The sequence below is a fragment of the Amphiprion ocellaris genome, chromosome 13 (assembly GCF_022539595.1).
Source record: "Amphiprion ocellaris isolate individual 3 ecotype Okinawa chromosome 13, ASM2253959v1, whole genome shotgun sequence".
In the NCBI taxonomy this organism is placed as follows: Eukaryota; Metazoa; Chordata; class Actinopteri; family Pomacentridae; genus Amphiprion; species Amphiprion ocellaris.
Window position 1 is genome coordinate 31646719 of NC_072778.1, and position 25164 is coordinate 31671882.

At 39.3% G+C, this 25164-nt stretch overlaps 2 protein-coding genes across 7 annotated transcripts in view; both read right to left on the bottom strand.

The window, feature by feature from the left end:
• mtus1a (microtubule associated tumor suppressor 1a) overlaps nt 1–18499 on the bottom strand; it is a 33978-nt gene extending 15479 nt beyond the window's left edge. Inside the window, exons 1-7 of one of the 6 annotated variants that reach the window (XM_023272257.3) lie at nt 18344–18499; nt 11256–13333; nt 10758–10989; nt 9305–9535; nt 7828–7920; nt 7221–7343; nt 137–342 (exon numbers count right to left, since the gene is read on the bottom strand). In XM_023272257.3, the coding sequence (XP_023128025.2) occupies nt 137–342; nt 7221–7343; nt 7828–7920; nt 9305–9535; nt 10758–10989; nt 11256–13307 (2937 nt within the window). In that variant the 5' untranslated portion in view covers nt 13308–13333; nt 18344–18499. Of the gene's footprint in view, nt 1–136; nt 343–5586; nt 6165–7220; nt 7344–7827; nt 7921–8403; nt 8709–9304; nt 9536–10757; nt 10990–11255; nt 13334–15487; nt 16002–18343 lie in introns of those variants that run through there. The other 5 variants (XM_035949066.2, XM_023272259.3, XM_023272263.3 and 2 more) reach the window with 5 other exon arrangements.
• A 1579-nt stretch (nt 18500–20078) lies between these two features.
• Nucleotides 20079–24041, bottom strand: sybl1 (synaptobrevin-like 1). Its single transcript, XM_023272266.3, has 8 exons — nt 23885–24041; nt 23371–23548; nt 23130–23187; nt 22303–22440; nt 22057–22147; nt 21594–21661; nt 21347–21439; nt 20079–21107 (listed from the first exon to the last, which is right to left on the bottom strand). Exons 2-8 carry the CDS (start codon nt 23514–23516, stop codon nt 21042–21044), a joined length of 660 nt encoding a protein of 219 aa, XP_023128034.1. The 5' UTR covers nt 23517–23548; nt 23885–24041; the 3' UTR covers nt 20079–21041.
• Nucleotides 24042–25164: the final 1123 nt, after the last annotated feature.

Genomic DNA, 25164 nt, shown 5'->3' on the forward strand with positions numbered 1-25164 from the left:
GAAAGACTTTTTGGATACTTTGAAGTTGCAAAGCATGTCATTATTTTCACTCCATTTTTTAAACCTGAAATAATAACGATTAAAGAACGACTAAAAAATGTATACAAAATGCCTAGAATGAGTCAAATTTTCTTACCTCAGCCAAAGTTTGCTGTAAAACAACAGCAACTGCCTCAAATCTACGGTTGCTGGCTGTCAGGAGTCCCTTGAGGTTCTGGATGATTGTGTCTTTTCTGTCATCCTTTGTGACACTTGCTGGTAACACATCTGACGGTCCCTGATTCTGGCTTTGCTGGGATGGTTGCTGCTGACGGGAGCTGGCCTTGGATTTGTTCTTGTCCACTGCAAAAGAACACGAATTGAGCGTCGTGACAACACTGATCATCAACATGCTTCCCTCCATAACCGCTGCAGGTGGCCTGACAGCAGTACCGCCCGACCCATGCAGCGAGCTCCAGTGTCAAATCCCTGGGTTTCTGCAGCCTATAACTGTTCTGTCCAATCAGTCAGTGAAATGATTTCCAGTGCTGCTCCTCTGACATAAAATTGGATCCACTGAATGCAAGTTGTTTTCCATATCCTGCTTCCACCTAGTGCTCTGCAGGCACTGGTCACCAAGGACAGCTTATTTTAGCACGGCCATGCTACTGTACATTTGATTTACATCAGCTTTATAAATACATCAGACATGTAATAGCTACCATCAATCCTATTAATGAAGAACACATTGTTCACACCACTGCGACACCAGACTAGAGGAAGACCTAACTGACAACCAAACTAAACAGATTGTTCAGTGGAGAGGAGGAAAGAAAGGACATGATTGATAATGAACATGTGCTCAAGTGTTTCTCGGAAAGCTCATTTTCTCTAAAGAGACTGTGTAGTGACTGTTACATAACACAGCAGCAAGGATAGCATGAGTCATGTCAGGAATGCCGGTTTTAATGAGCGGAATATACTGTACCACCAGCAGCCTGTAGGGATTTACACTTTGCTCTGTTGTGGTTTTAGATGACAGACTATTATGATTAATGACCAAACAACACTCTTGATACTGCAAGTCAATTTGTCACAGCAAAACAAATGACCAATCATCTTCAATGCTGCGCAATTTCACCCTAATCCACTACTGTAATAGCATGCTGATATGCAGCCTCAGCTTGTGAAGTGTCTATCGTCAGCCCTTTATAAAGCCCAAAACTTGGACCGTAGTCAAGTTAAATTTAGATGCAGTAACCCAAGTATCACCATAACATCCAAGAATAAAACCAACATGCAACTATGGAACGTGAAAATGTTTCTATACACTGTTTTATGTAGCCCGTGATGGTAACGTTCAAAGGCCAAACTATGGAATAAAGACACTAAATCAAGCTCTTTCTATGAGCAAACAGGATCATAAAAACCAGACGCATCATATCAGAATAATTCTATGCTGCATTAATGCCACAGACTGATTATCAGGATGTGCAGCTCACCTTTAAGCTAGTTCTCAGCGATTCACTGCCAAAGTAAATTGTTGAGGATAAAAGACAGGCCCAGCCTTCATGGCAAACAAAATATTGATACTGTGCTTCAACTGGATGGATGTCAAGGAACATACTTTATCATTCAAGGAAAACATCAGAGTTTTAAACTTTAATTAAAAATTTCAGCTATTGTGTACTCTGGATCATTAACTTGGACTGTTGCACAAAGTCATGTAAATAATTTATTACAATAATTACTATTTTCAGGCTTAACAGCTTTCAGCTCTCAAGTCCTCATATAGGCAATTTGCTACATATGGTACATAGACTAATCTATGTACCCTTATTAAAAGGTACTATTAAAAGTACTGGTTAAAAGTTTGGAAACGCCTCCGTACTCAAGGGATTCTCTGAAATAACTTGTGAAATTATGAAGCATACAGAACAGAACGAAAGTAGCCAGTAGCTTTGATACCAGTATTGCAAACACCTGCCATTTTCTAAGATGCGTCTGCCACTTGAACTTTGAGAAACATCTATGTGGGCTCCAATCTGAGATGCATTTAGCTCACAGTTTCTGGGGCTAGTAAGTGTAATTAAAGTTATTTTTACTGAGTTGGGTGATTCTTGCCATAATACAGATTACAGCAGTTGAACAGAACTACAATGCTGTGCAAAAGTATTTGCCCCCTACAGAAATCTTATATTTTTGAATATTTGTCAAACTTAAATGTTTCAGATCATGAAACAAATTTTAATGTAAGACAAAGATGACCCAATAAAACACAAAATGCAGTTTTTAATTATTATTAATTATGCTTTGAATGAAAAATGCTGTTCAGCCCATCTTGCCCAATGTGAAAAAGTAATTGTCCTCTTAGCTACCAATCTAGCAAATGAGTGAATTCATTTGACATTCAGTTCAGTCTCACCAGCCACACTTGCCTATGATTACTGCCAAGCTGTTGGAATCTAAAAATATCCGCCCATCAGTTCAGGGCCTGAAGCTCAAGCCCAAAGCATATAAGCAAGTCCACCTCTAAGTGTCTCAAAAAGAACTAAATGAAGGTTTTTAGAGTGGCCAAGTCAAAGTCCAGACTTGCACCTAACTGAGCTGCTATGGCAAGACCTTAAAAGCCAGTATATGCTGGAAAATTATCTATTGTGACCAAATTAAAAGTATTCAGCTGAGAAGAGTGGACAAAAGTTCCTCCATTACGATGTAAAAGACTGATCACAAGATGCAACAAACATTTGTTACAGTTGTTGCTGCCAAGGGTGGACCAACCAGTTATTAGGTTTATAATAATAATAATAATAATAATAATAATAATAATAATAATAATAATAATGATAATAATAAAACATTTTATTTATAAAGCGCTTTTCCAAAAACTCAAAGACGCTGTACATAAAATACAATAAGATAAAACAAAACAGTTAATTAAAATCAGTCGATAGTAAAAACAAGCTCAAGATAAAATACAGAATCAGCTTTAGGAGGGCAATTACATTTTCACAGGAGTGATATGGGTTTTCAATAATTCTTCAATAAACCATATTTTAAAAACTTTATTTTGCATTACAATAAAGACATATAAATATCAGTTTGATGACCTGAAACATTTAAGTGTGACAAATATGCAAAAATAGAAGATTTGTGTAGGGACGCAAACATTTTTGCACAACACTGTATATACTATATACCAGCACTGCCTTGGCACAACAAAACTGACGGTGTCATAAAGAAGGCAAAATATTCCCCCAGGTAACTTTTGAAAAGGCTCACCTGTTACCTTGAAACTGGTTCATATATTGCCAACAGTGTGAAAGCTATAATCAAAACAAGCTGGAGCTACTTTAAGAAATCTAAAAGAAAACATATTTTGGGCTGTTGGACATTTTTCTTTATGTTATTTCAAAGCTGGATATCTTGAGGTTTGCTCTAAAATGTAGAAAATACTAAAAAAAAGAAGAAAAAAACCTTAATCAGTAGGTGTGTCCAAACTTTTTATTAGGGCTTTAATTTTTTCACATTACATTAACATGCTTTTGTTCTTTCATCATGTAGTGAGACCCTATAAAAAGTCTTTTTCTGACTGAGTTCCAAACAGACAGCTGAGGTGTGAAGCTCTGCTTTCAATAATTTTGATGATGCTGCAGTAAACGACGTCGAGAAGGGTTTCCTTAAATTATGATGCCCCCTGCTGGTTGCACAAAGAATGCAAAGAGACACCATTTAAAAAAACAACAACCTAAACCACAAACATGCCTGCATACAGAATAAAACCCAGTTCTGCAGCAGAATCAAAGAACTAATCTACTGTAGAGTTGCATATTGTGGTCATACCATACCATACATTATGTTGCGTTAGCAAAAAATAAATAGTATCTTTTCCTCTGTGCTGTAATAGTGTTGTTATTGAATATATATTTTCTATTTCTAAATGCCTTTATTTTAGAGCAAATGATACATCTATAAAAAAAAACATTGCCATCATTGCAAAGCTCATGGATGCCACTTTTAATATGTGCATATATAGAGAAACTGGTTGTGTATCCAAGGCCAGAAGTGGACATTATGAAACAGATTCTGATGAATATTTAAAATCATGCTCTCACCTGCATAAATCATTCAAAATAATCTTAAAAAAGCTTGCAGGTTCTGGACCTTTGAAAGCATGTGCGATGTCGGTGATGATTCAGAGTTTCAAATATTAAAAAAAATTAAATTGCAATTCAGTTTAATTTTCAGGCTTTTATAAAAAAAAAAAAAAAAAAAAAAAATCCATAATTGCTTCCCTCGGCTATTCATTTTGTCTGAGGGCTACCCAGTGTAATTCTAACATGTTTTTAGCAAAACAGAAAATAAATATTCTCACAAGAGCAAACGTAGTCTAGGAGTTAGTATTATACCTGCTTTTATATTGCTTCTTTTCAACGATAATGTGACTTTTGTTTTCCGTACAAAAACACAAATCTTTCCAAATGAAATGTGACTTTACATAAGCACTTCATCTCTTTCGTGGACTACTGCTCCATGGCAACAGAAGACCGGAGGCTATTTTCATCAAAGTGTCTGATGCAGTGGTGATGACACATGTTGCTCTCGTTCCATTTCAGACTTCCTCCCAGGCTCAGAGAATCATTTTGTACCACTCCAAGTTGTACACTCAACATCTAATGCTTAGTGATTTAGTGACTCCATGACATTGTGCTCCGTTGCTGTAAGGAGATGTCGCATCACAGCACAAAGCATGATGGGTGATGAGACCCCTCACAATCAGACACTTGTTATAGTGTTTGGTTGGTGCAATAACAGATGACAGTTCTCAATGTAGAATGAGAGCTACGCTGTGAACGCTTGTCTAAAATAAATGAATAAATAAATACATAAGGGTTTTAACTAAAAGGATGCATGGGGCATCATATAAATACCTCATGAATCATGTAAACAGTAGTATCCTTGTTTGGTTAGTATCTGAAGGTGACAGATTTGTTCTTTTGTTTAAATGAGAGATAATTCAATTTAATTATTAAAACCTTTGAAGCCTCTGTAAAACTATGTCACCATATTTGGTCAAAATCTTTAGGAATGTTTTAAGCAATATGGGAACTGCAGGAAGCCACTGTATTCCCACAAAGCCATTCACCAATCACAACAAAGTTCAACTTAGAGATCAAGAACCAAAATAACCTTTGGTGCACTTGTGTGAAACAAGAGTACTGGATGGCACAGTGAGCAATTGTAATTAAAGGTGGCCTCAAAAATAATGCAAGCCATCCTAAAAGGTCAACATGACTTTAAAAGAGACAATTCAGGCATTTGTGCAAATACTTTTTTGAATGCAAGACTCAAATCCTAAAATACTTCTATCCAGAGTGACACGTTTTGGTTACCAAGGTAGGTAAAATGAAAGCTGAACCTCCTACTTTGCAGACTAGTAAATAGCTACACTAAAAATAGGATTCAGAAACCGTAAACAAGCAAAGACCCACTTGCAAGGCAAACACTGACAGGTTTGTTTTACAGCACGGTGACCCAAAAAACACAACAACGTCATAACAATAACAAAATCAGTAGCAAAATTAAACACTTAAATAACTGACAGACCTGCTCGGAAAACCACAGTGTTCTTCCTGCATCCTGACAGCACCTGAATGTTTCGGAGTAAACCCTTGGCTGTCAGACGCACGTGGATGTTGGACAGTGATAGCTTCGGTGACCATAACATCTCTCAAAAACAATGCGAGGAAGCCAGCAAACAAGTATTCAAAAACCAGTGTCCAAATGTAGACGTGAGATTCTGGCTACAAACCACGAGCCATGCTGCACCTCAGTGTATCATGCCTCAGGTGACAGCAGCACTGATAAGGACAGGCAGAAAACAAATAAATAAATCAATAAAAAGCAGTAGGAACAGTAACTCCACTGAGACAGCCTTGAAAAAAGTGCGGACATGCAGCTCGGCATGGCAGGTCTCCCAACTCAAATTCTCTAATTCCCAGCTGTGAACACTAGAATATGCAGAATAGGTCAAAGGCTGGACAGTGGTTTGTGCCACAATCTGATAGATGTGAGAGGGGCAGGAAGGGGGTAGAAAAAAAGCAAAAATCCCTTAATCCTCTTGGTAAAGCCAGGCTGCAGCTATTCACCAAACACATGAATCTCTCAAAGCAGAGTAAATCAGCATCTCCAAGCTTAATGATGGCGGTGCTGTAGCAGCGCCAGGATGCTAAGAGGAGAGCAGAGGGGGTGGGGCAGGGTGGGGGAAACGGAGTGGGAGGAGCAAACAGCAGAACTACAGCCAATAGCAATCTAATCTAGGTCCCGGATTGTCCTCTCATTCACTCCCGTTCCCTGTGGGAAGGCAAAAGATGACAGACTGCTCACGGTAAGGTTTTGTCTGGTAACTGAAATGAAAACTGCTGCTGGCCAAGCTGTCAGTAACAATGTGTCCTCAGCTATTACTGGGGATGTTGCTTAATCCAAGACAGAAACAATTTGCTGACAAATCAAGTATTATATAACGAAGCGTGTTTATTATCTAGTTTCTGAAAAACTGTAAGCTCCACTAGACTGTAATAACACCAGAAAATGGCAGAAAGACACACAAGAAGCCTAAAAATACTTCTATAGCACGAGTCATTGAGAGCAACAAAGGCTAGTAAAAAAAAAAAGAGCACTCATTATTGCTTTAGTGGTACTATATGGAGGACACCAGGAGTGAAGGTTCTGGTCTAAATTAACACAAAATATAAATGGTTTACTCAAATAACCTGTAAGCAAAGTTTTAGCTGAAAAAAAAAATAGACATGAGTAAAAGCTAAAAAAAAAAAAAACAAACAAAAAAAAAACCAGTTTCTCTGTGTAAGTTCTCTGGTTAAAAAAAAAAAAAAACTGAAAAAAACCCACATTTTTTTTTCCTAAATAGATGCTAGATCAGTCAAAAATAGCCAGGAGAGGGCGGTGCTATTTGAAATCAATGTTCATACAATGTAATGACAATGTACCAGGTCTCTATTCATAAAAGTAAACATGACTGTAATAATCATTGTAGAGGTTATATAGCAATTATTTTTTTGTTGTTGTTGTGCTAAAGTACTATACAGATCACAATAATATGTTTTGTGTCCCTTTCACTTGAGAAACCAAGCTTTCACCCAGGACTAGTCATGTGGACAAATTAACCTAAAGCTCAGGTAATACACATAATAAATCAAAGGGATGCAATAGAAAATTCTTACCAGGTCCACTTGGCTGAACAAGTCTTGCAGAAGAGGTCCTTTTCAGAGGAGTGAATTTGAATTTGACTGAATTTGATGCTCCTTTGACTGTGGAAGCAGCAGGTTTGCATGCTGTGGTCAAAGCTGTTAAGAGAAGAAGACTGAGGTGAGGAATGAGGCTGGAGTTAATCTGGTCCATGGTGAAGCAGGAACACTGGAAAATGAGTACTGTGAATCACAAACCGTTTATTTAAGGTGGAACTAGCTCAAGGGGTTTGATCAAAGGTCAATTGGCCAACAAAGACAGAAGAAATTTAATTTAATCAAAATCAAAGAGCCCTTAACAAGCATTGTTACATCACAGTATAAACGACGTCAGAGAGGATAAACAGATTTCAGAGGGTTTACTTCTTAAGTCACAATTTACAGGGTTGTTACCTTATCATTGTGTGAGGATTTCATTGAAGCTGCAAGAATCAAACTTTCTTTTATAGCGAGATCAATGCGAGTTCAGAAAAGGAGACTAAAGTTTGATCACAATTAATGCTGAATGACTAAAGAAAGACACATAAAAGGAAATATCAGGCCTGAAGTGTAAGGTTATGTATGTGTAGAGGTGCAATCTCACTTGGTCCAGGGGTTTTTCCAGGGGTTGAGACAAGCTGTGCCTTCAGTACAACAGATTTGAAGGAGGTTGGCTTATGAGCAGCTCCTCCAGAAACTGTTGGTAAGTAGACATGCTGGTTATAATATGCCATAAAATGCCAAACATGTTTTGTGACAACACTTGATATGTGGCCATTGACACAGTATCTCTACTCTAAATACAGTACTGCTGTCATCACTGATCTTATGTAGTAGTTCATCATTAGTGGTTTGGTAGAAAATCACATGAAGCTATTTAAAGACAATATAAACAGAACATTTCTCATATAGCACGTGCAACCTGGCATGTAACAAGGTAAATAAAAATGTATGCAATTAAACAAAAATGTAAAACGTATTGAATTACAAACACGTTGTAAATATGATTACATTCATCTCAGCAACATCCAACAAACATAGATTCAAATTTATAAGCAATGCTGTATGTCAATGAAAACACATCGCTATGTCCTCCACACCAAAATGATTAACACAACCAGAACAGCAAATGCTTCACCATGGCAACACTAGTTATTAGTCAACTGCTAGTCTGACTTACTTGTCCAAAGCTTTCTATCTTTTCCATTAAATGCGGCTAACAAAGGGATGATACAAAAGCGATAGGATCCAATGAGCAGGCACGTCAGCAAGGTGAGATCACAGTTGGATGCTGCGCTCCCTTGTGCAAGTAAAGAAGAGTTGTTGAAAATGTGAGCTGGAAATTCTGTCCAAGTGCAGCTTCTAAGTCCAGTGTAACCAGCCATTGGCGTTAAATTTTTTTTAAAAATGGAAAAATAGCTCTTTTTATTCACGTCAGATGGCATCAGTTGTAGTGCATGTCTGCTCTCTCTCCTCCAGGCAACACTGTGTGTGAACTGGAGTGGAACAGAACCCGTTGCCGTGGCAACACCATGAGGGGGGGTCCCCAGTTTGGAAAACAGGTCCTCTCAACCAATCACAGACCTGCATGCTGTTAAAGATTCTGGGAGGAAAAAGCCAACCATATAAAAGCGTTCCTTCCCTTCATACAACACAACAGTAAGTAGTAAGTTCTCATCAAAACCACTCACATCATCAACACAGATGATTTTCTGGCTCTAGTCTGGAGTTCGTCTCTTTTTTTGAGAGAGATTTGGCTACATCTCAACTGCATTAAAAGAGCAGTTTAAAATGAAGAAATCTAAAAAAAATGTCATGTTTTTAAGATTTGATGCTGATATATCTCTGCAGATGTGGAAATGCTAAATCAGAGAAAGATTTGCCCAAGGGGAGATTCACATCCAAGCCCAGACCTGAAGTGGGTCACAATGTAAACTGCAGGCCCTCCCCTTCTGGTCCAGATGTGTCCTTGTAACCCACTGAAAAAGTGTGGTCTGATCCTTGAAGACAGTCTGCGTTAAACTGTTCTTAGGGACAAAATAGTCATTTCTAAAAACTATATCTAGTCTCACTAGGCTCACCTTGTGGATTCCCAGTGCCTTGACCCAGCTGACTGTGAACACTGGCTTCAGTCAGGCCCCTTGATGGCCCCAGGCTCTTGTGTAGTCTACAAGCAGGAGTAAGGGGTGGGCCCATAAGAGAAGGGCGAGTGGGAGTCTGAGGAGGTCGAGATCCATTCAGCTGGGCCTTAATACTTGCTGCTGAGGCAGCTCCAAGGGGTGGCTCTCCTGTTCCCTGTGATCTCTGACTGCCTGGGATACAATGAAAAACAATCAGGTCAGCAGCATGAACCTCTATGTAGGACAGGCTCACAGATATCAGCACAAGGAGCTATTTTCTATTACCAAAGCAAAGAAAAAAGTAATATTTAGGAGATAAGAACTGCATTTACTAGCACAGAAACTAGCATATACATCTCTAAAAGCTTTTTTTTTTTAAATCACTGAAAGACAAGGTGGACCAAACTTACCAATGTTACTCACTATAGCAAACATGTTAAATGCTATCAGTCATAAACAAAAATATTGTTCAAGCCTAATAGATCTGTGTGGAGTGTTCCCTGTAGCTGGAGCAGGACAATGTTACTGCACTTTACTGTGCTCAGTGCAATTGTTTAAAACATTGTGTTCTCACTGTAAAACCACTAGTGATCTCAAAACCTCCCTTTCCTTCCTCTGCTTTTTCCAACAGTACAGATGGCTTCCCATCAGTGGAAGAGTCCCCCTCCTCCTCCATGACTCCTCTTACTATGTAGAGCAGCAACAGAGCAAGCTGTCTGTTTGTGCCAAAAGGCAGGACAAGAGACCAGAGGTGACATCTGTATCTAACACTGTTGCTTTGGAACATGGTTGAGTTCATCCAGAGAAAGACTGTACGGCCTCTGATGGAGAGACCATGTTACAGCAACCTACATAATTCCAGTTTACAGTAGAACAGAGCTAAGCAAATGTTACATTAAAAACATGGTATTTACAGCTTATATCTGTCACCTTAGATTTTTTTCTAAAACAATAGCGGCAAGCTACTGTAAAAATCAAAAATGTATCTTAGTATATTAAAAGGTTTAACTGTGTTCTTGCGGTATCAGCTGGAAAACATGCATCTCTGGGGCTACATTCAACCCTACATGAGCCTTTGAGTACAGTCCAAGTCATCTGTTCAGCATACTTTCTTCATACACAGGGTTAAGCAGAGCTATTACACAATTCTCTCTGTTTACACAACAGAGGAAATACTGAGGAAATCATCAGGTCTCGGCATTGTCAAAGGCAGGTCATACGGCTTATGAGGGTGTTGATTGCGTTCTTCTGTCAGTGTTCATTTACAGACATTTACAAGCAAACTGTGTCTTCTGTGAGGCAACATTTCACTAACTTTTAAGTCTTCTTCAATGTTACCACAGGACCAGTTTAACCTGACATCACTTTAAAACATGACATATTTTTATTTATCTCAAACAAAGATGAGCCTTACCTGTACTGATTTTCTGCTTGGACTGAGGTGTCCCTACAGATTTGGTCCTGCATTCATCCCTCCCCGGGACTCCCGGTCTCTGCCTGGCTGACAGAGTGCTCAGTCTGGGACTGGCAGCTGGAGGTAGTGGAAGTGCTGTTCTTCTTGCTTGTCTAGGGGATGGCTGCCCTCGAAATCTTCTATTCCTGTCATCCAGTGGGGCTGCTGCTGTTGCCGATTTGCTGGACTCTGCCTGAAAAGAGAAAATAATTGTCATTGAGTTGCTCAGCTGTAGATAGTTCACAACACACACACAAAGACAAAACATTTTTTGTCAAATATTACTTGCAGGTATAATCTAATCTTTCTGTGTGCTAATCTATAAAACGTTTTGTGGTACTTCCCTACAAAATATTTAGACTGCAATGGCATATATTTAACCAACAGTGCTTAAAAATAAGCATTTGTTAATATAAGTAAGCTTTGTTCTCAACTGAAGTCCAAGCAGAATTTACTCACCACCAGGCTGATCTTCTTAACCTCTCTTGGGTCGTTTGTTTTCTCTGCTTGTATGTCCTGTTTATTCTGGGAAGAGCAGTTCACATTTCCTGGTTTGGTTTGGCCCTGGTGGGTGTGAGGTTTGGGAATAATGAAGGTAGTTGAGAACCTTACAGTTGGTCTCTCCTTGGGTGGCCTAGATGCTGACGAGGAACTCTCAGATGAGCAGCGAGGCCTTGTCTTCAGTGCAGCAGGCTTGTCTTGACCTAAAGCTGCGCCTGACCTGACCTGAATTTTGTTCGACATACCCTTCTTTGGAGTTGGTTTAGGATCTATTTGGCCACTTCTATGCGGGGATTTTTTTAAGGATGACGAGTTGCCAGCATGCTGAGCTGAAGGGTCTGATATTTGGCTTGAGGCTGCCTGCTCTGCTTCAGAGTTGGCGTTACTGCAGTGGACTGCTGATGCATCGCCAGTTGCATCTGAGTGGTGGTCAGGTGGGGATGCAGTGCTTTTGTCATGTCCATCCACAACAACTGTTACCTCCACATTAGCAGCTCCTGTAGTAACTTCTTTCTGAGCATCACTGAACATTTTAGGGGTTGCAGAGACAACTGCGGTGCTGCTCCTTACTTTGGTCGGACTAATCCTGACAGCTGTTCCTCTAGGTGCTTCAGGATGCTTATCATTCACATTAACTTGTGATGGTTTGTGTTGTGAAGCACGGACAGGCACTAACAAGTGATGTGCAGCTCTTGTTACGACTTTAGATTTGACACTACTGAAGTCTGACTTAGGAAACTTTTTAATTTCAAATTTCTTGAATTTGCTGGCTGAAGGAGGTTGTCCTGTTACCAAACGCTGTTTAGGAGCAACAGTGGTTTGCTGCCGGTTAGCAGGGTTGAGTGAAGGGCTGCTAGTGTTTCCAGTGCAGGGAGACTCTGAAAAGGAGGGGAGGCTGGGTGTCTTGTTCTCAATGTTTTGTACTGGAGTGGAAGTATAAATATCATTAGTGCTTTCTTGCATATCTGGCAGAGGGGAGAAAAAGGTCTTGCCTTGTTCTGGTGCAACTGCTCCCAGAAATTGAGGCGACAGCTCTGTTTCAGCACTGGCAAACTCAATTTCTTTTCTGCTATCGTCTGATGTTTCACAGATAAAGGTCATCAAAAGACCCCCTTCATTCTCACTAGGCAGAGCTACAAGAGAGTCTGACGCTGGTATGTCATCTTCATCAGTGAGGAGCGCCCAGTTGTCTGCCTGAGTGAAAGTCACGCCAAGACAAGAATGCCCTGTGTTTTCCTCAGAGACTCTTTCTGTGGATTTTTCGCAGACATGAGTAGTTGACAGCAGGTTTGATTCAGCAGACAGTGCTGGACATCCTACATCAGGGGAGATGAATGAGTTCTCTAAGGAAGAAACCACTAAGCGTGACTGGTCCTCAACACAGAGACTGTTGTGTCTTACTACCATTTCTCCAGAACTCTGGGAGCAGCAGTCATTCTCAACAGATCCTCTACAGGAAGTCTCACATGAACTAAGCTGGCTGTCCCTCCCTGCAAAATCTGGAGACATTACTGCACTGTTACATTCATCATCTGTGTACTTAATGAAAGTTTGAGTCTTCTCTGATCCGTCCTCTTCATTGCTCCTTAAGTTTTCATTCCAGAAACTAATACTGCCATTTACAGGTGTGGCAATAAAAGTTTGGTTCAGGTTCGTGGCGACGTCACGGTGCACATCATCCTGCATTAAGGTATTGTTGTAGAGGTTATCCACAGGGGAGAGATCGCTTCGACAGCACTGCAGCATATTGATGTCAGGGGAGCTGCTGGCTTCTCTGTCACTCAGGTTAGAAATACTACTGCTGGAGTCAGGTGATGCAGACATGGACATGTAGGGACTCTCAGGGGAGAGGACCAACTGCAGGCCTCTGTCGGAGAGAGGAACTGTGCTCTCATCTTCGCCACTGGTAAATGTCTTATTAGACATTTTAGAGCCCTGATGGGATTTCACCTTACTGTGTTGATTAAGCTTGGAATACCCTTGCATTAAGTTGTCAGCACTGTAATTCATCACATTTGTTGTCTAGGTAGGAACATCTGTAAAGGGAAGAAAAGGGTAATGAGCAAATTAATGAATAATTTTACAGAATGCTAAAAAGAACACCAAATCTTACATTTTTCAAAGAAATGCCATTGTTTAGCTCATGGGTTATGGAAAATTGCATTGTAAAAGACTATTTTGTGTGGACAAATATGGCAAGTAAATTTCGTAACAAAGGTAAATTAAAACACAAAACATTAATTGATAGATACACGTTTTACACAGTATTTACTTTATTCCACTGTGTCGTCTCAGTATCACCACATTATATATTACATTTCCAAAAATAAGTGAGAGTTGGGTACATTGAAACTGTTCCAAAAAAGAAAAAACCCAAATAAACAAACTGTGCTTGCAAACTGCAGAGGTATGAAAGAGTTGTCAGTTCTGAAAATAGGGCCTAACTTTGCTTTGCAACACACCACACTTTGGACATAGTTATGATGCTAAAGCTCAGTTTAAAGGCAATATAAGTTACAGCCAAAAACAGCTACGATGAAAAAGGCTTCTTTTTCTATAAGGTATACTTTACATACCAGCTAAGAGTGAAAGGAGAATATCATTATCACTATTACTGCTGCCGTCTCTGCTGAATCATGGTTTCATAAAGCCTGAATGCAAGGTAGGACCAACACTTATAAGCTATATTTCTACTCTGAAATGGGCCACTAGACATGTAGAATGAGAAGTAAACAGCTGTTGTAACTGCTCTGCTGTGCACTGCTGTGTTTATTTAAGCAGGCTGGACTGCAAAAGCTTGCCAGTCACTATTACAACAAAGGTACCAGTGTGGGATGTACCACCAGAGAGTAAGATATCAGGTCACAGACAGCCTGAAAATGCTCCAATCTGCAGACACCAGACATTCTACTGCCTTTAGGAAAATTTAAGACTTGGATTCAAACTTAAAAAAATGAATAACTAAACATGACTAGTTAAAAAGAACGGCAATTATATTTTTATATGAGTCAAATAACGTCGCTAAAATCTATTTGAGATCAGCGTTTCTCTGAGGTGTTCTGACACATTCAACTTTCAAAATGTCGCCTTTCTAGAGTGAAAAACCAAAAACTGAAAGAGTTCATAATTTGCTGAATGTTAACCTTGGATATCAACCTGCTTGCCTTTGACTTGTCTGTGTTTTAGTACCAAGATAGCAGTTTCTGAAGCACCATCATCAAAACAGAACCAACAGTCGTATCATTTGGATGTCAAAATGAGTGAAAGACACCTGTAGTTACTAGATCGCTGACAATATTAGAGCCATAAAACTATTCTTACATTAACTGTTTTTAGTCGATATCTCAAGCACCTTTACAGTCTAGTGTTCTCTTTTCAGCAAGACCTACAAATGTTATAGTCTGCAGTGTCAACTCAACTGTACTGAGACCTCTTCAACCCAGACACTGTGACAGAGAAATAAAAATCAGATAGAATTTGAAAATGAACAATGGTTTTAAACTCATACAAAATTCCAGCACAAATTTCTCTGTGGCAAAACTGGAAAACAGTATTCATAAAAAAAAACAAAACTAACTGTCCCTAAGTAATAAATAAGCCATTCAATTTTCACATCAAAGCCTGCACATATCTACATGCCATACAGCAATATGTTCAGTCAAATTATAAGAAGCTATAATTATTAGATGTTAATATTTTAATACGCTTGATTTTTTTGTGCTTCTGCTGATAAGACATATTGAAACGGCTTTGCTTTTATCAGCATGACCAAGAGGCCCTATATAAATGAATAACATGTTTGTTTAACAGGCAGAGAAACAACACACCTTACTGTACATTACAATCAAAGAAAATATAGAGCCCTTTCAAAGTGCAGTGCACATTGAACCTTTGGCAAGAACTGCACTTTCAAGGCCACTGCAGCATATTCCTTTGGAAGATAACAGTAAAGAGCAGAGATTTTAGTGGTTAGAAATATGACTGAGCATGGTGTGTTATATAAGGTACAAAGTACACCTGAGACAGACCACGACATGCCAATGTTTATGGAAAAATAAAACCACGAGATTCATGCTACAAGACACTGAGACAACAGACAGAAAGAAAACAGCCGGAAAACAACACAACTAGGCTACATTTATTTTTCTATCAAAATATGTTCAGCGTTAGTATGACCTAACTTCCAGTACCTTCATTTGTGTCCTCTCCATCCAGATATTTACATTGATGATGCAAATTCCTCCACTGTCAGCTGTGTTGCCAGTTATATGACGTCAGAGATCACTTAGTTTTTGCAGGTTCACTCGGCTCATTTTAGCCTTTCAGTCACAATCCCATTACTGCTTTCATTCCAAAGCAGTAAATCCAGCCAAGTGAGCAGACAGTGGTGGTAGAGTCGGCCCACATCCCACCACTCCTCCCTCCTCGTGCTCAGAATCAGCCGTGCATCAGTAACATCAGAGCCTGAATGAGGGTGCCCCCTGTGCAGTTGTTAGCTTCAGTTTTTTTCCTCCCCTCTCTGAGGTAACGTGACTTTGTCCTCCAGGCCCACTGCAGTGGTGGATCAGCAATCTTTCCAACAAGCTCACACAACATCCATAACTTTGCTGCACACTGCAACGCCTATGTAAGCATGTCAAGTTGCAGCTAGGGACTGAGCTCAGTGTCGAGTTCCATTCCTCAAGTTCACAAAAGGAGCAAGTGGGGAAGAAAGCAACGTGTTACCTTATCCATGCCGAGCCCAGTGAAGGGGGAGTGGCCATGGACTGCCAGACAGAGTTGGCATTCACTGTTGCTAAGCAGCCAAAGTCCCTCTTTTATGAGGGAATGGATCAAGCAGCTTTTTAGTATGGGATTTAAAAAAAAAAAAAAAGAGGAGCGTAATGGCGGGAGGCCTGCAGGAGAAAGTGGTGCTATGATCATTTTAAATAGTACAATCCCAACTGGAACTTGTATAGAAACTCGGATAATCTAAGATGGCAAGACACGTTTTACTGTCACTGTAGCAGCTCTGTTTTCCAAAGGTCTCCTCTGACAGCATCACTGTTTGATGACATGGTCTCATGTTGTACACAAACAGCTTGACACCTGATCCGGAGTCTACGGCAGTGATGTGACACCAGAGTATAAGACCCCTAAGACCCATGCTATTTCTGCTTAATCTATACAAGGCCAGTGACCCGAGGGACTACAGTCTAATCTTGACTGGGGACAAGATGTAAATCATTGTACAGAGCTGGCTTATTATCTCCTCAGAGTTTTACAATGTCCTAAATTCTGTGAAATCTGCATAACTGACAGTAAAAAACTGTGAACTGTTAAGTGTCCTGCACCCTGTGTTTTGAGAACCACTCTGCCTTGGTAAACAATAAAACAAAGTTTATTTTATAACTGGTTAAGATTAATAAGCAACAAATGCAATTTGCTTAATATGGGGTAAAACAAAGTATCTCTGTTCATCTTGAGAGGAATTCAATGCTAATTGTTGCATTCAAATGGAATCATATTTAAAAGTCAGAGTGACATCAATAGAGCAATGCTTGTCTTTTTATGAAGCCCCCTCAGGCACTACACAGAAAGCCTCGAATGGCCTTTCGCTGGCTTTGCATGGGTGACTGGACATATCAGTATCACACAGTGAGCAGCTCCGAGTAGCAGCACCAGTCATCAAAAGCCGAGGCACAGCACTGCCTCAACACCACAACAGGGCAGCAGGTCAAACCGGGGGATTCCAGGCAGCATAGCGCAAGGACAAGGCTGTCCTCTGTAAAGCACAGGGGAATAAAACCACACCACAGAGCCTGGTTGGAGAAAGGGGACAGATCTGTCTTTCAGTAACAGTTCGTCTGGACCAGCAATAAGGTGGAGGATTTTAAGGACTAAGCTGTGTGCCTATGCCATCTAGTGAAAAACAAGAGGCTCGCATCAGCAGTTTTGCAAATATATGCCAGTTAGCGCCCTTATTCTAAACAGTGATGCATAACACTGAGCACATAACACTGAAGCAAATCCACTTGAAGAGCTGAGCAACTCCATCTACGAATGAAAGTCAAAAACAGCTAGCTCTACATTGTGTTAAAAATATTTTTCTCATATTTTGCAAGCTAAACCTCTAAAATACTGTGTCAACACTCAAGAGTTGGGGTTAACAATCAATCCAGATATTATCATAATCACAATATGGCCAAGTGCAATGTCAAAATTGCAGGAGATGAATTTTTTTTTTTTTCGGATAAAGATAAAATGTGTATGCTACAAGGGAACATGCTTGTTTGGTGCAGACAGCAGCCAGGATCAAATTATCATTTTTATATTGGTTTCAGGGGAAAACAAATGCAAAATTGACCACTCCAAATTACATAATGCTTCATTTTGCAATTGCAATATCTGTTAAAATAATATGGATTTTTAGCATATTGTTCAGCCCAACTGTATGCCACGGTAACTTTGCAGTCTGTATACTCTTGTAGATTAAATATTCACGATTTAATCAGTTTGCAAGCAGATAATTAGTGTATTTTAAAGGTATAGAATAACAAGAATGAATGAAACCGGATGTATTTGCAGCACCTCACCTCTCCCTGGCCCTAACAAGGAGTCACTGGTACAACAATTTCTTATGAATAAGAAAACAACCTCGCCCCCTGCACCTGACAGATGGATTATCCCCGTGTGAGGCCTACCTCTAGCCACTTAGGTCTAAAATTAAACCAGTAGTAAACATAGTATGCTGCTACAAATAGCAAGGAAAACACTCTTTTAAGTCCTTGTGTGGCTTGCGGTCTGGTAACACACCACTTCTGAACAGTTAATAAACAGTTACACAGCAGACTGCAGCTAAATAGCGACGTATATTAACGTTAACATTTTGGGGGGGGGGGGAAACGGAGCAAAAACAAACAGCCTTTGACACCTTTAGCTAGCTTAATGTTAGCTCGCGTTATTTTCAGTTGACAGGTGTGTCTGTGATACTTCACGTGTAGGACTTTAGTAGTTAAATAACGCTAAATAAGGTACGATAAAGCATACATTGCATTACCACTTACCTGGCATTTCAGCCACGCACTTGGCAGTTCAGTTTAGAAAAATACACATCGTTGAAGTTGAAGTAAAACAAGGTACCAGACAAGCTAGCAAGGTGCTCGTCACAAGAGCGAGCAACAGTGACGGGAACGCGGACGAGGCCTCGACGAACAATTAGCTTCAGCTGCTGGTTTCTCTTTTTTTCACAGCTTTTCTTCATCAAACCGGCTTCACACTGTCATCTGTCGTTCAGAAACACACACTGCTCAAACCAGAGTTCAGCTATGAGGGATGAGAACGTGTTACTTGACCTTTGACTCCCGGGAGAAACAACGGTGGTGAGCTGGCGTCAACGTTAGCGCTGAACAACTCGATATTTATCAGTTAATTAGATAATCGATGCATTTACCATCGTAAACCCACAAGGGCAATAAATATCGGTTCTGCCTTATATTTATAAATATATGTATAATTTATAGCTTTACTTTGTTGACATTTATTTTTAAATTTATAGTATAAATTTAAGTCAAATTTGCAGGAGTGTTTACCTGACAATAGCAAAGAATTGCTAGCTAGTGCTACAGCAAGCTAATATAGTATTAGCTTCACATAAGGTCAGCTAATTAGCCTTTCAGACAGATAATGATAAATTCTGTACTGCTAGTTAGCTATTACATTACTGTATTAGATTATTGTATGCAACATTTACCGGTACTTAAAAGTCATCGATGCCCATAGGGACAGCTTAACTGAAACTCCTGCCACTACACTTTTACATATCAGACGAACAGTTTATTTTTTGTTCAAATTAATAGATAATGTTGATAGTAAAGAAAGATGTGTACCTGTATATTCTTAAAAAAGTACTTCGACTTATTTTGTAGTTTCACAATATTGTAACCTCTTACCTCAGAACCACGTTGTTGATTTTCTCTCGTCTATTTTAACCCTAGTAAGATCACTACCTGAAATTAAAATGGACCATATCTGTTGATCAGGAAATTGGATGGTGGGGGAATCTTACCTAGGTTTACAAAACTGTTTCCCCAATCAAAATGAAAACATATCCAGTGATGTAGAGTAACAAAGAAGCTTACATTCCCCTAAGTACTGTATTTATGTATAATTTTTTAGGAACTTACTGGAATAGTTCCATTAAATTTTACTTTATGCTTCCACTCCACTGCATTCTAGAGGGAAATGTTGTACTTTCCTTCCCCTATACATTTATCTGACAGCTTTGGTTACTTTAAAGATGTGATTTTACACAGTGGATCATATAACAAATTTGTAAAATACAGCATATTGATAAAGGTAAAAACTGTGGCGTCTAGCATTTTTTGCTTCTAACAAAAAGTGGCGTATAGTCAGTGTCACCTTTCAGATGCCTGAAGCCTGCCCAAAGATCAGAGAAAATAAAAACAGATTTGTGGATAGCAGCCTCATTAACCATGAGACAACCCCTCAGATTTACCCACTGCCTGTTTATACAACTGTGTAGTTTAACCTGGCTCCATCTTTAGCAGCTACAACAGTAACATGCTGCTGACACACTAATGCTTCACTATTAATAATCTAATATCAAATACAAACAGGCACAAAGTACTTTAAATACTGCTTTAAATACTACATTTCATTGCTCCTATTTATGTCCTTCTACTTAAGTTTTTTCTATTTGTAATACTGTAGTTGTACCTTGACTTCTGCCGCTGAACATATCATAGCATCCTTTCCCTAGTAAAAAGAATAACCACTTGATACCATCAGATTTTATTCATTTAAATCTGGATGTACAATAATTTAATAATTACATGATCATAAGCCATATGATGCCAAGAAGCAAATCTATGTACAATATAAAAAGTGCATCGTGTTAACAGAAATAATGGGAACACTGAACATCCTAGGATAGAGGAAGGGAAGTCTTGTATCGAGTCCACAGGCAGGAAAGAGCTAAGAATTTCTCAGAAATTGTTTTCAAAGAACCATTATGCATCAGTAATATCAATCAACATATTGTACAATATTTATTTGTATGATCATATCTGGTATTTTACAATATCCATTTTAGAAGATACTACTGTGCTTGATGATAAAATGTGGTATAACTCAGAAAATCTGTATACTGCATCAGTTTTGTCAAAAAAAATTAGTTTTCGGTTATATAACAGAAGACCAGATGCTACATGGTAGTCCCTTGGATTTGCAACACAACATGGATGCTACCTACACTTGTAATTCCCGACATGTAATGTAAAAGCAGGACAATAACAAATTAAACTCTGCTATATTTGTGACTCCTGTTATCAGTCTGAAAGGATCGTTTACATGGATAGGTGTAGGACAGTATCACAAACTGATACATCAGGCCACTAAGTGCATGAGACACAGAATGAATGTACCAGACTAACATAAGACAAGATTATTGTTCCACATCAGTTTTAGGCCACATCATGGCTGCTGTCCATTAGTGGGGGGGGGTTTGAGGTGGGACTCCTGGTCCAAAAGGCAAATAAATGTGCAGACTCTCAAAGTGGGGGGCGAGGACGGAGGCAGGAGGAGGAGAAGCAGCATATGTCTTCCAGCGATGTTGAAGCAAGAGGTGTAGAGTAAGAAACGCTGTATTTCCTTTTGTGTCCATTAGTATGCAGAGTTGAACAAGCACTTCTCCCCCTCGTCCCTTTTTCTTTTATCTCCCCCTCTGTTGTCCCCTCTCTCCTCTCATTTGACACATGTTGGCCAGCTGAGGCCTCCACAGGCAGCAGACACAATAATGTAAAGGACCACCTGAAAACAGCAGAGAGACTAAATTCACCTCCTGCACAACTTTCAGAGTATTGATCACAAGCTGAGATGTGCAGGGACAACAACTCATAGAGGATCTACATCACTATTAAACAAAAAGAGAAGATCAATACAATGGAGTCTTACAGAACAACTAAGCCTCATTGTAGCTTACAATAGATGTGCACTGTTTGTTTCTAACCGATGGCATTTCAACAACTACCACTACTGTCTTTACTCACCAGGCACACCAGCACAATAACAATAGTCAACTTAAGGTTCTTCATACACATGGCTCGCGCAAGATTACGACTCGTGGTCTTAAATGTCACGGACTGCAGGAGGAGGGAGAGAAAACATCAGTGAAAATACTTGTGGGATAAGTAGCTTACTGCATTACTGTAGAAATATGTACTTGTTTACTGACAAATATGATTGATTGGGAAATGGAAGAATGAACAGAGCATAAGCACTGGTTTTTACACTCACTGAATCAACCAGATTTTCTGTTTTGTCAATCAGTAACTCCAGTTTCTCTCCTCTCTGTGCTACCAAGTCTGAAAAAAGAACACGAAAGGAAGCCAAAGTTCACTTGGGATGTACAAAAGGTCTAGTGTGATGAGGTTTATATCAACAGGCTGGTGGAATCAGACAGACATTCGAGACAATAAGCTTCCAATTTTTTGCAGTTTTACGTAGGAAATTGTTATATAGTTTTTGCTTTGGGCATAATGAACAACAAATACCAGTTCTTCAGTGTCACACCAGTATTACTCACTGACGCAACCAAAACACACTGCATTCATTTAAGAGTAAAAACAAAACAGTCACACATGACAAGATTAATCAAATTTATTAGACATTTTATTTTTTTATTGTTACCTCAGCCCTGCAGTAAGAAGATGTATATTAAGCATCACTGTAAAAGAGAGAAAACTGTAGAGAAGCTCACCTATGTTGCGGACCATAATGCCTTTCAGGTCGTCCACTTGCATCTGGGTCTCAGTGACACGATCTGATCCCCGCGGGTCTGAGTGGTGTTTCTGCAAAGAAAAAGAAAAACAGAAAAAAAAGAAATGTCATGTATCTTGTGATTACGAAATCTCTGTGTGCTGTTATTTTACAGACTACACAAATGAAAAGCAGTCACACAGCCCTAACAGGAAATGTTTGTCACTATGATCAGATGTTGTCTTACCATCTGAGCTGCCAGCGTAGAGGAAAACTCGCTGTTCATGGCGTATGGCAATGCTGTCTGTGCTCGTGACCCGTATGTAGTCTGAAAGCGCTTCTTGACTTCACTGAGGAAGCTGAATGCTCGTGACCTCTCAAAGTCCTGTAGCACACAAGAGGGAAATCAATATAGGTTTTAATCTATTTAAAGTGTTGATTTGGTGAACAGTGTATTTGTATGTGTACTGTTTTGCCAACTGCTACTAAATGCATGAAAATTGGCTTAACAGCAGCGGTAACACTGGTGTGGGTATATCAACACTGTATGTCTCCATATCTAAAAGTGTCTGGGACTGTTAGTTAGGCCTTGAGCAATAGTATCATGTACCCAAAATTGACAGGGTCTTACTTGTTTTCTTTATTCAGTGTGTATCACGGTGGCATGATTCTCTTTTCCTTAATATTTTTATTTATGTGTGTAAATGTATGAGTTTTCCATTGTTGTGTTAACATTAAAGTTATTACCTGTGTGACTAGACAAATAGGCTAATGTGGTTAAATTTGAATTAAACCATTTTCTCCTGGTCTTTATCAAAAATACGTCATTAAAGATTACCAATAATTATTAATATCAGCTGAAAAAAATGCTTTATTTCCCAGCCCTAGTCTTGGCTTTATTTCTATATTCTTATTTATGCTTACATTTTCGAAATCTTGGTAGATAACATTCCATGATTGAAACCATGCCACACCCTGTAACAGCACTTTAATGGATTATGAATCTTTACAGCGGCCTATAATCCAACGTCCTGACATAAAATGCAAAAAAATCTAGGTCAATTATATACTTACATCATCAGTGATGCACAGGTATATGATTCTGTCATGGCAGATGTAATGAAAGAGATAGCTGGAAAAGAAAAAGGTTGATTGCAGGTGAGAGGTCCTTTATACAGAAGACAGGTTATTTTTTCCAACAGTGTTTACCAGCAGGGCTTTCAGTTACTTGACATACTTATCAGATTACTCCGGCCCTGGTACACATAGTTTTAGGGTAACTGGGAAAAACATTTTATATGGATGGAGGTCTTACCTGCCGTGGCTGTAGGTCAGTTTGTTGTTCTCTGAGGGAATTTTGGCTAAAATCTGTTCAGTGACTTCAAGGAAGTTTCCACCACACCATGCATGCTTGGCCAGAATAGTGGTACCACGAGCCACCACAGCAAACAGGATTGCCATGGCAACAGCTGGGATTTAAACTCCAATACTCGCTGACAGAACAAGAAAGAGAACAGGGTAGTTATTAGTAGAGCTGGAGGCAAACGGAACAAGCTAAAGAAGACTGGTGAACTCACTATGACTCTGGTGAGCACTAGCTTGGTAGCTCCTCAGCTAGTTACCACCTACATAATCCAATTGTCACGAGAAATGAAAACGAAAGCCAGATTAACGGTGGCTGGAGAACAACAAGCTAGCCAGTGGTGTTTCTGACCAATACACACAGCAGTGTTACGGGTGGTAGTTAGCAGTTTACCGCGATACCGGTTATGGTCTCTGTCTACTTAATTAACGCGTTCAACAGTGAAATATAAAAATAAATTAAATACCTCGACGTGTTAGCGATGTTCAAAGTCGCCCCTTTTGCGGGAATTCCCACATCTAAAGAGGTTTCGGCTGCTAGCAAGCTAGCTGATACCTTTCGAGTGACTTCTGCTTTGCAAATCCTACAGACCGGAAACGAGCCCACTCTCCTTATGGGTAATGTAGTTCTTACCACATTCAATGCCCAGCGCCGTTAATTAAACTATTTCGCTTTTGGAACTACAAATTTTTTTCCAACTGCCTAATACGTATGTTGTCGTCACATGTTTTCATACAGACTGCGACGCTGGCCGTGGGAGGTAGTTTTGTCCTAGTTTTTGTCTCACAGGCGCTCTCTTCACAGAGATGGGGTTCAGTAAAAATGAAGATAATACGTTATATTGGCATCACATGCACTACATTTACGGGAGTGATAGTAAAGTTTTATGTCAGGTGAAGGGATGCCCGGGTTAGTCAGTATAAAATAAACCAGCAGTTTCTCACACAGCTTGCAGTGATATGTGGAAAGGTGAAGCAAACATTGTGGAAAAGTTGAAGTTATGTGGAAGACTGCTGTGATTAATTTGACCTCACTAACATGACATGGACAGTACTGGAGTTGCACTATTGTATACCTGTAGCTTATTTACACTGTTATATATACTAGTGTTAGAGCCATAAAAGTGTAAAGTATGCGTTCAATGAATTTGGATGTTGGTTAAACATTACATTGCTGCTTTATCTTTATGGTGCATTCATTGTCCAGATGGTAGACTGTTTTTTGAAAGATATTATGCATCTTTTTTATTTATTTTTTTTAGGCCTATCTGATTTGACATATACAACTTATGGTCCAAATATTATATACAGATCCAATCTTGCATTTGTAAACTGGATTAACTGGTAGTTTTTTTAAACTTCTGCCACATAAATATTTGATCTGCAGACTAGCAAACAGGTTTTCTAACAATGATTAATTTTAATTAGAATAAGCGAAGCCTTCACCTCAGACTCCTTGTTGTGTGTCATCGTCCATCTTGCTTCTATTTTTGCAGAAAGCATTGAACTATGCTCTGCCTCTTTTTATAGCATATAGTTTCTTTTTTAAAAGGATTTTTAAAGCTCCTTTTCACAACAATATCATCCAGCATAGAACAAGATAATATCATATCCATATGTAAATTCATCATGCCTCATCTGTGCATATGAAAGGTTTGATAATCTTGTTACACCTTTATTTACAGCCTTATTGTACTTCTCTATATCTTGTCTTCCCTCTTCCATGCTTCATGTGTATTCAGCTACT

Excerpts from the sequence above, each read along its gene's own strand:
- sybl1 (XM_023272266.3), bottom strand. The coding sequence starts at position 23,516 with ATGGCAATCCTGTTTGCTGTGGTGGCTCGTGGTACCACTATTCTGGCC. Across the intron at positions 21,662-22,056 it reads CATTATGGTCCGCAACATAG|ACTTGGTAGCACAGAGAGGA; the intron begins GTGAGCTTCTCT and ends TTCTTTTTTCAG. Across the intron at positions 21,440-21,593 it reads CAGAAAATCTGGTTGATTCA|TCCGTGACATTTAAGACCAC; the intron begins GTGAGTGTAAAA and ends CTCCTCCTGCAG.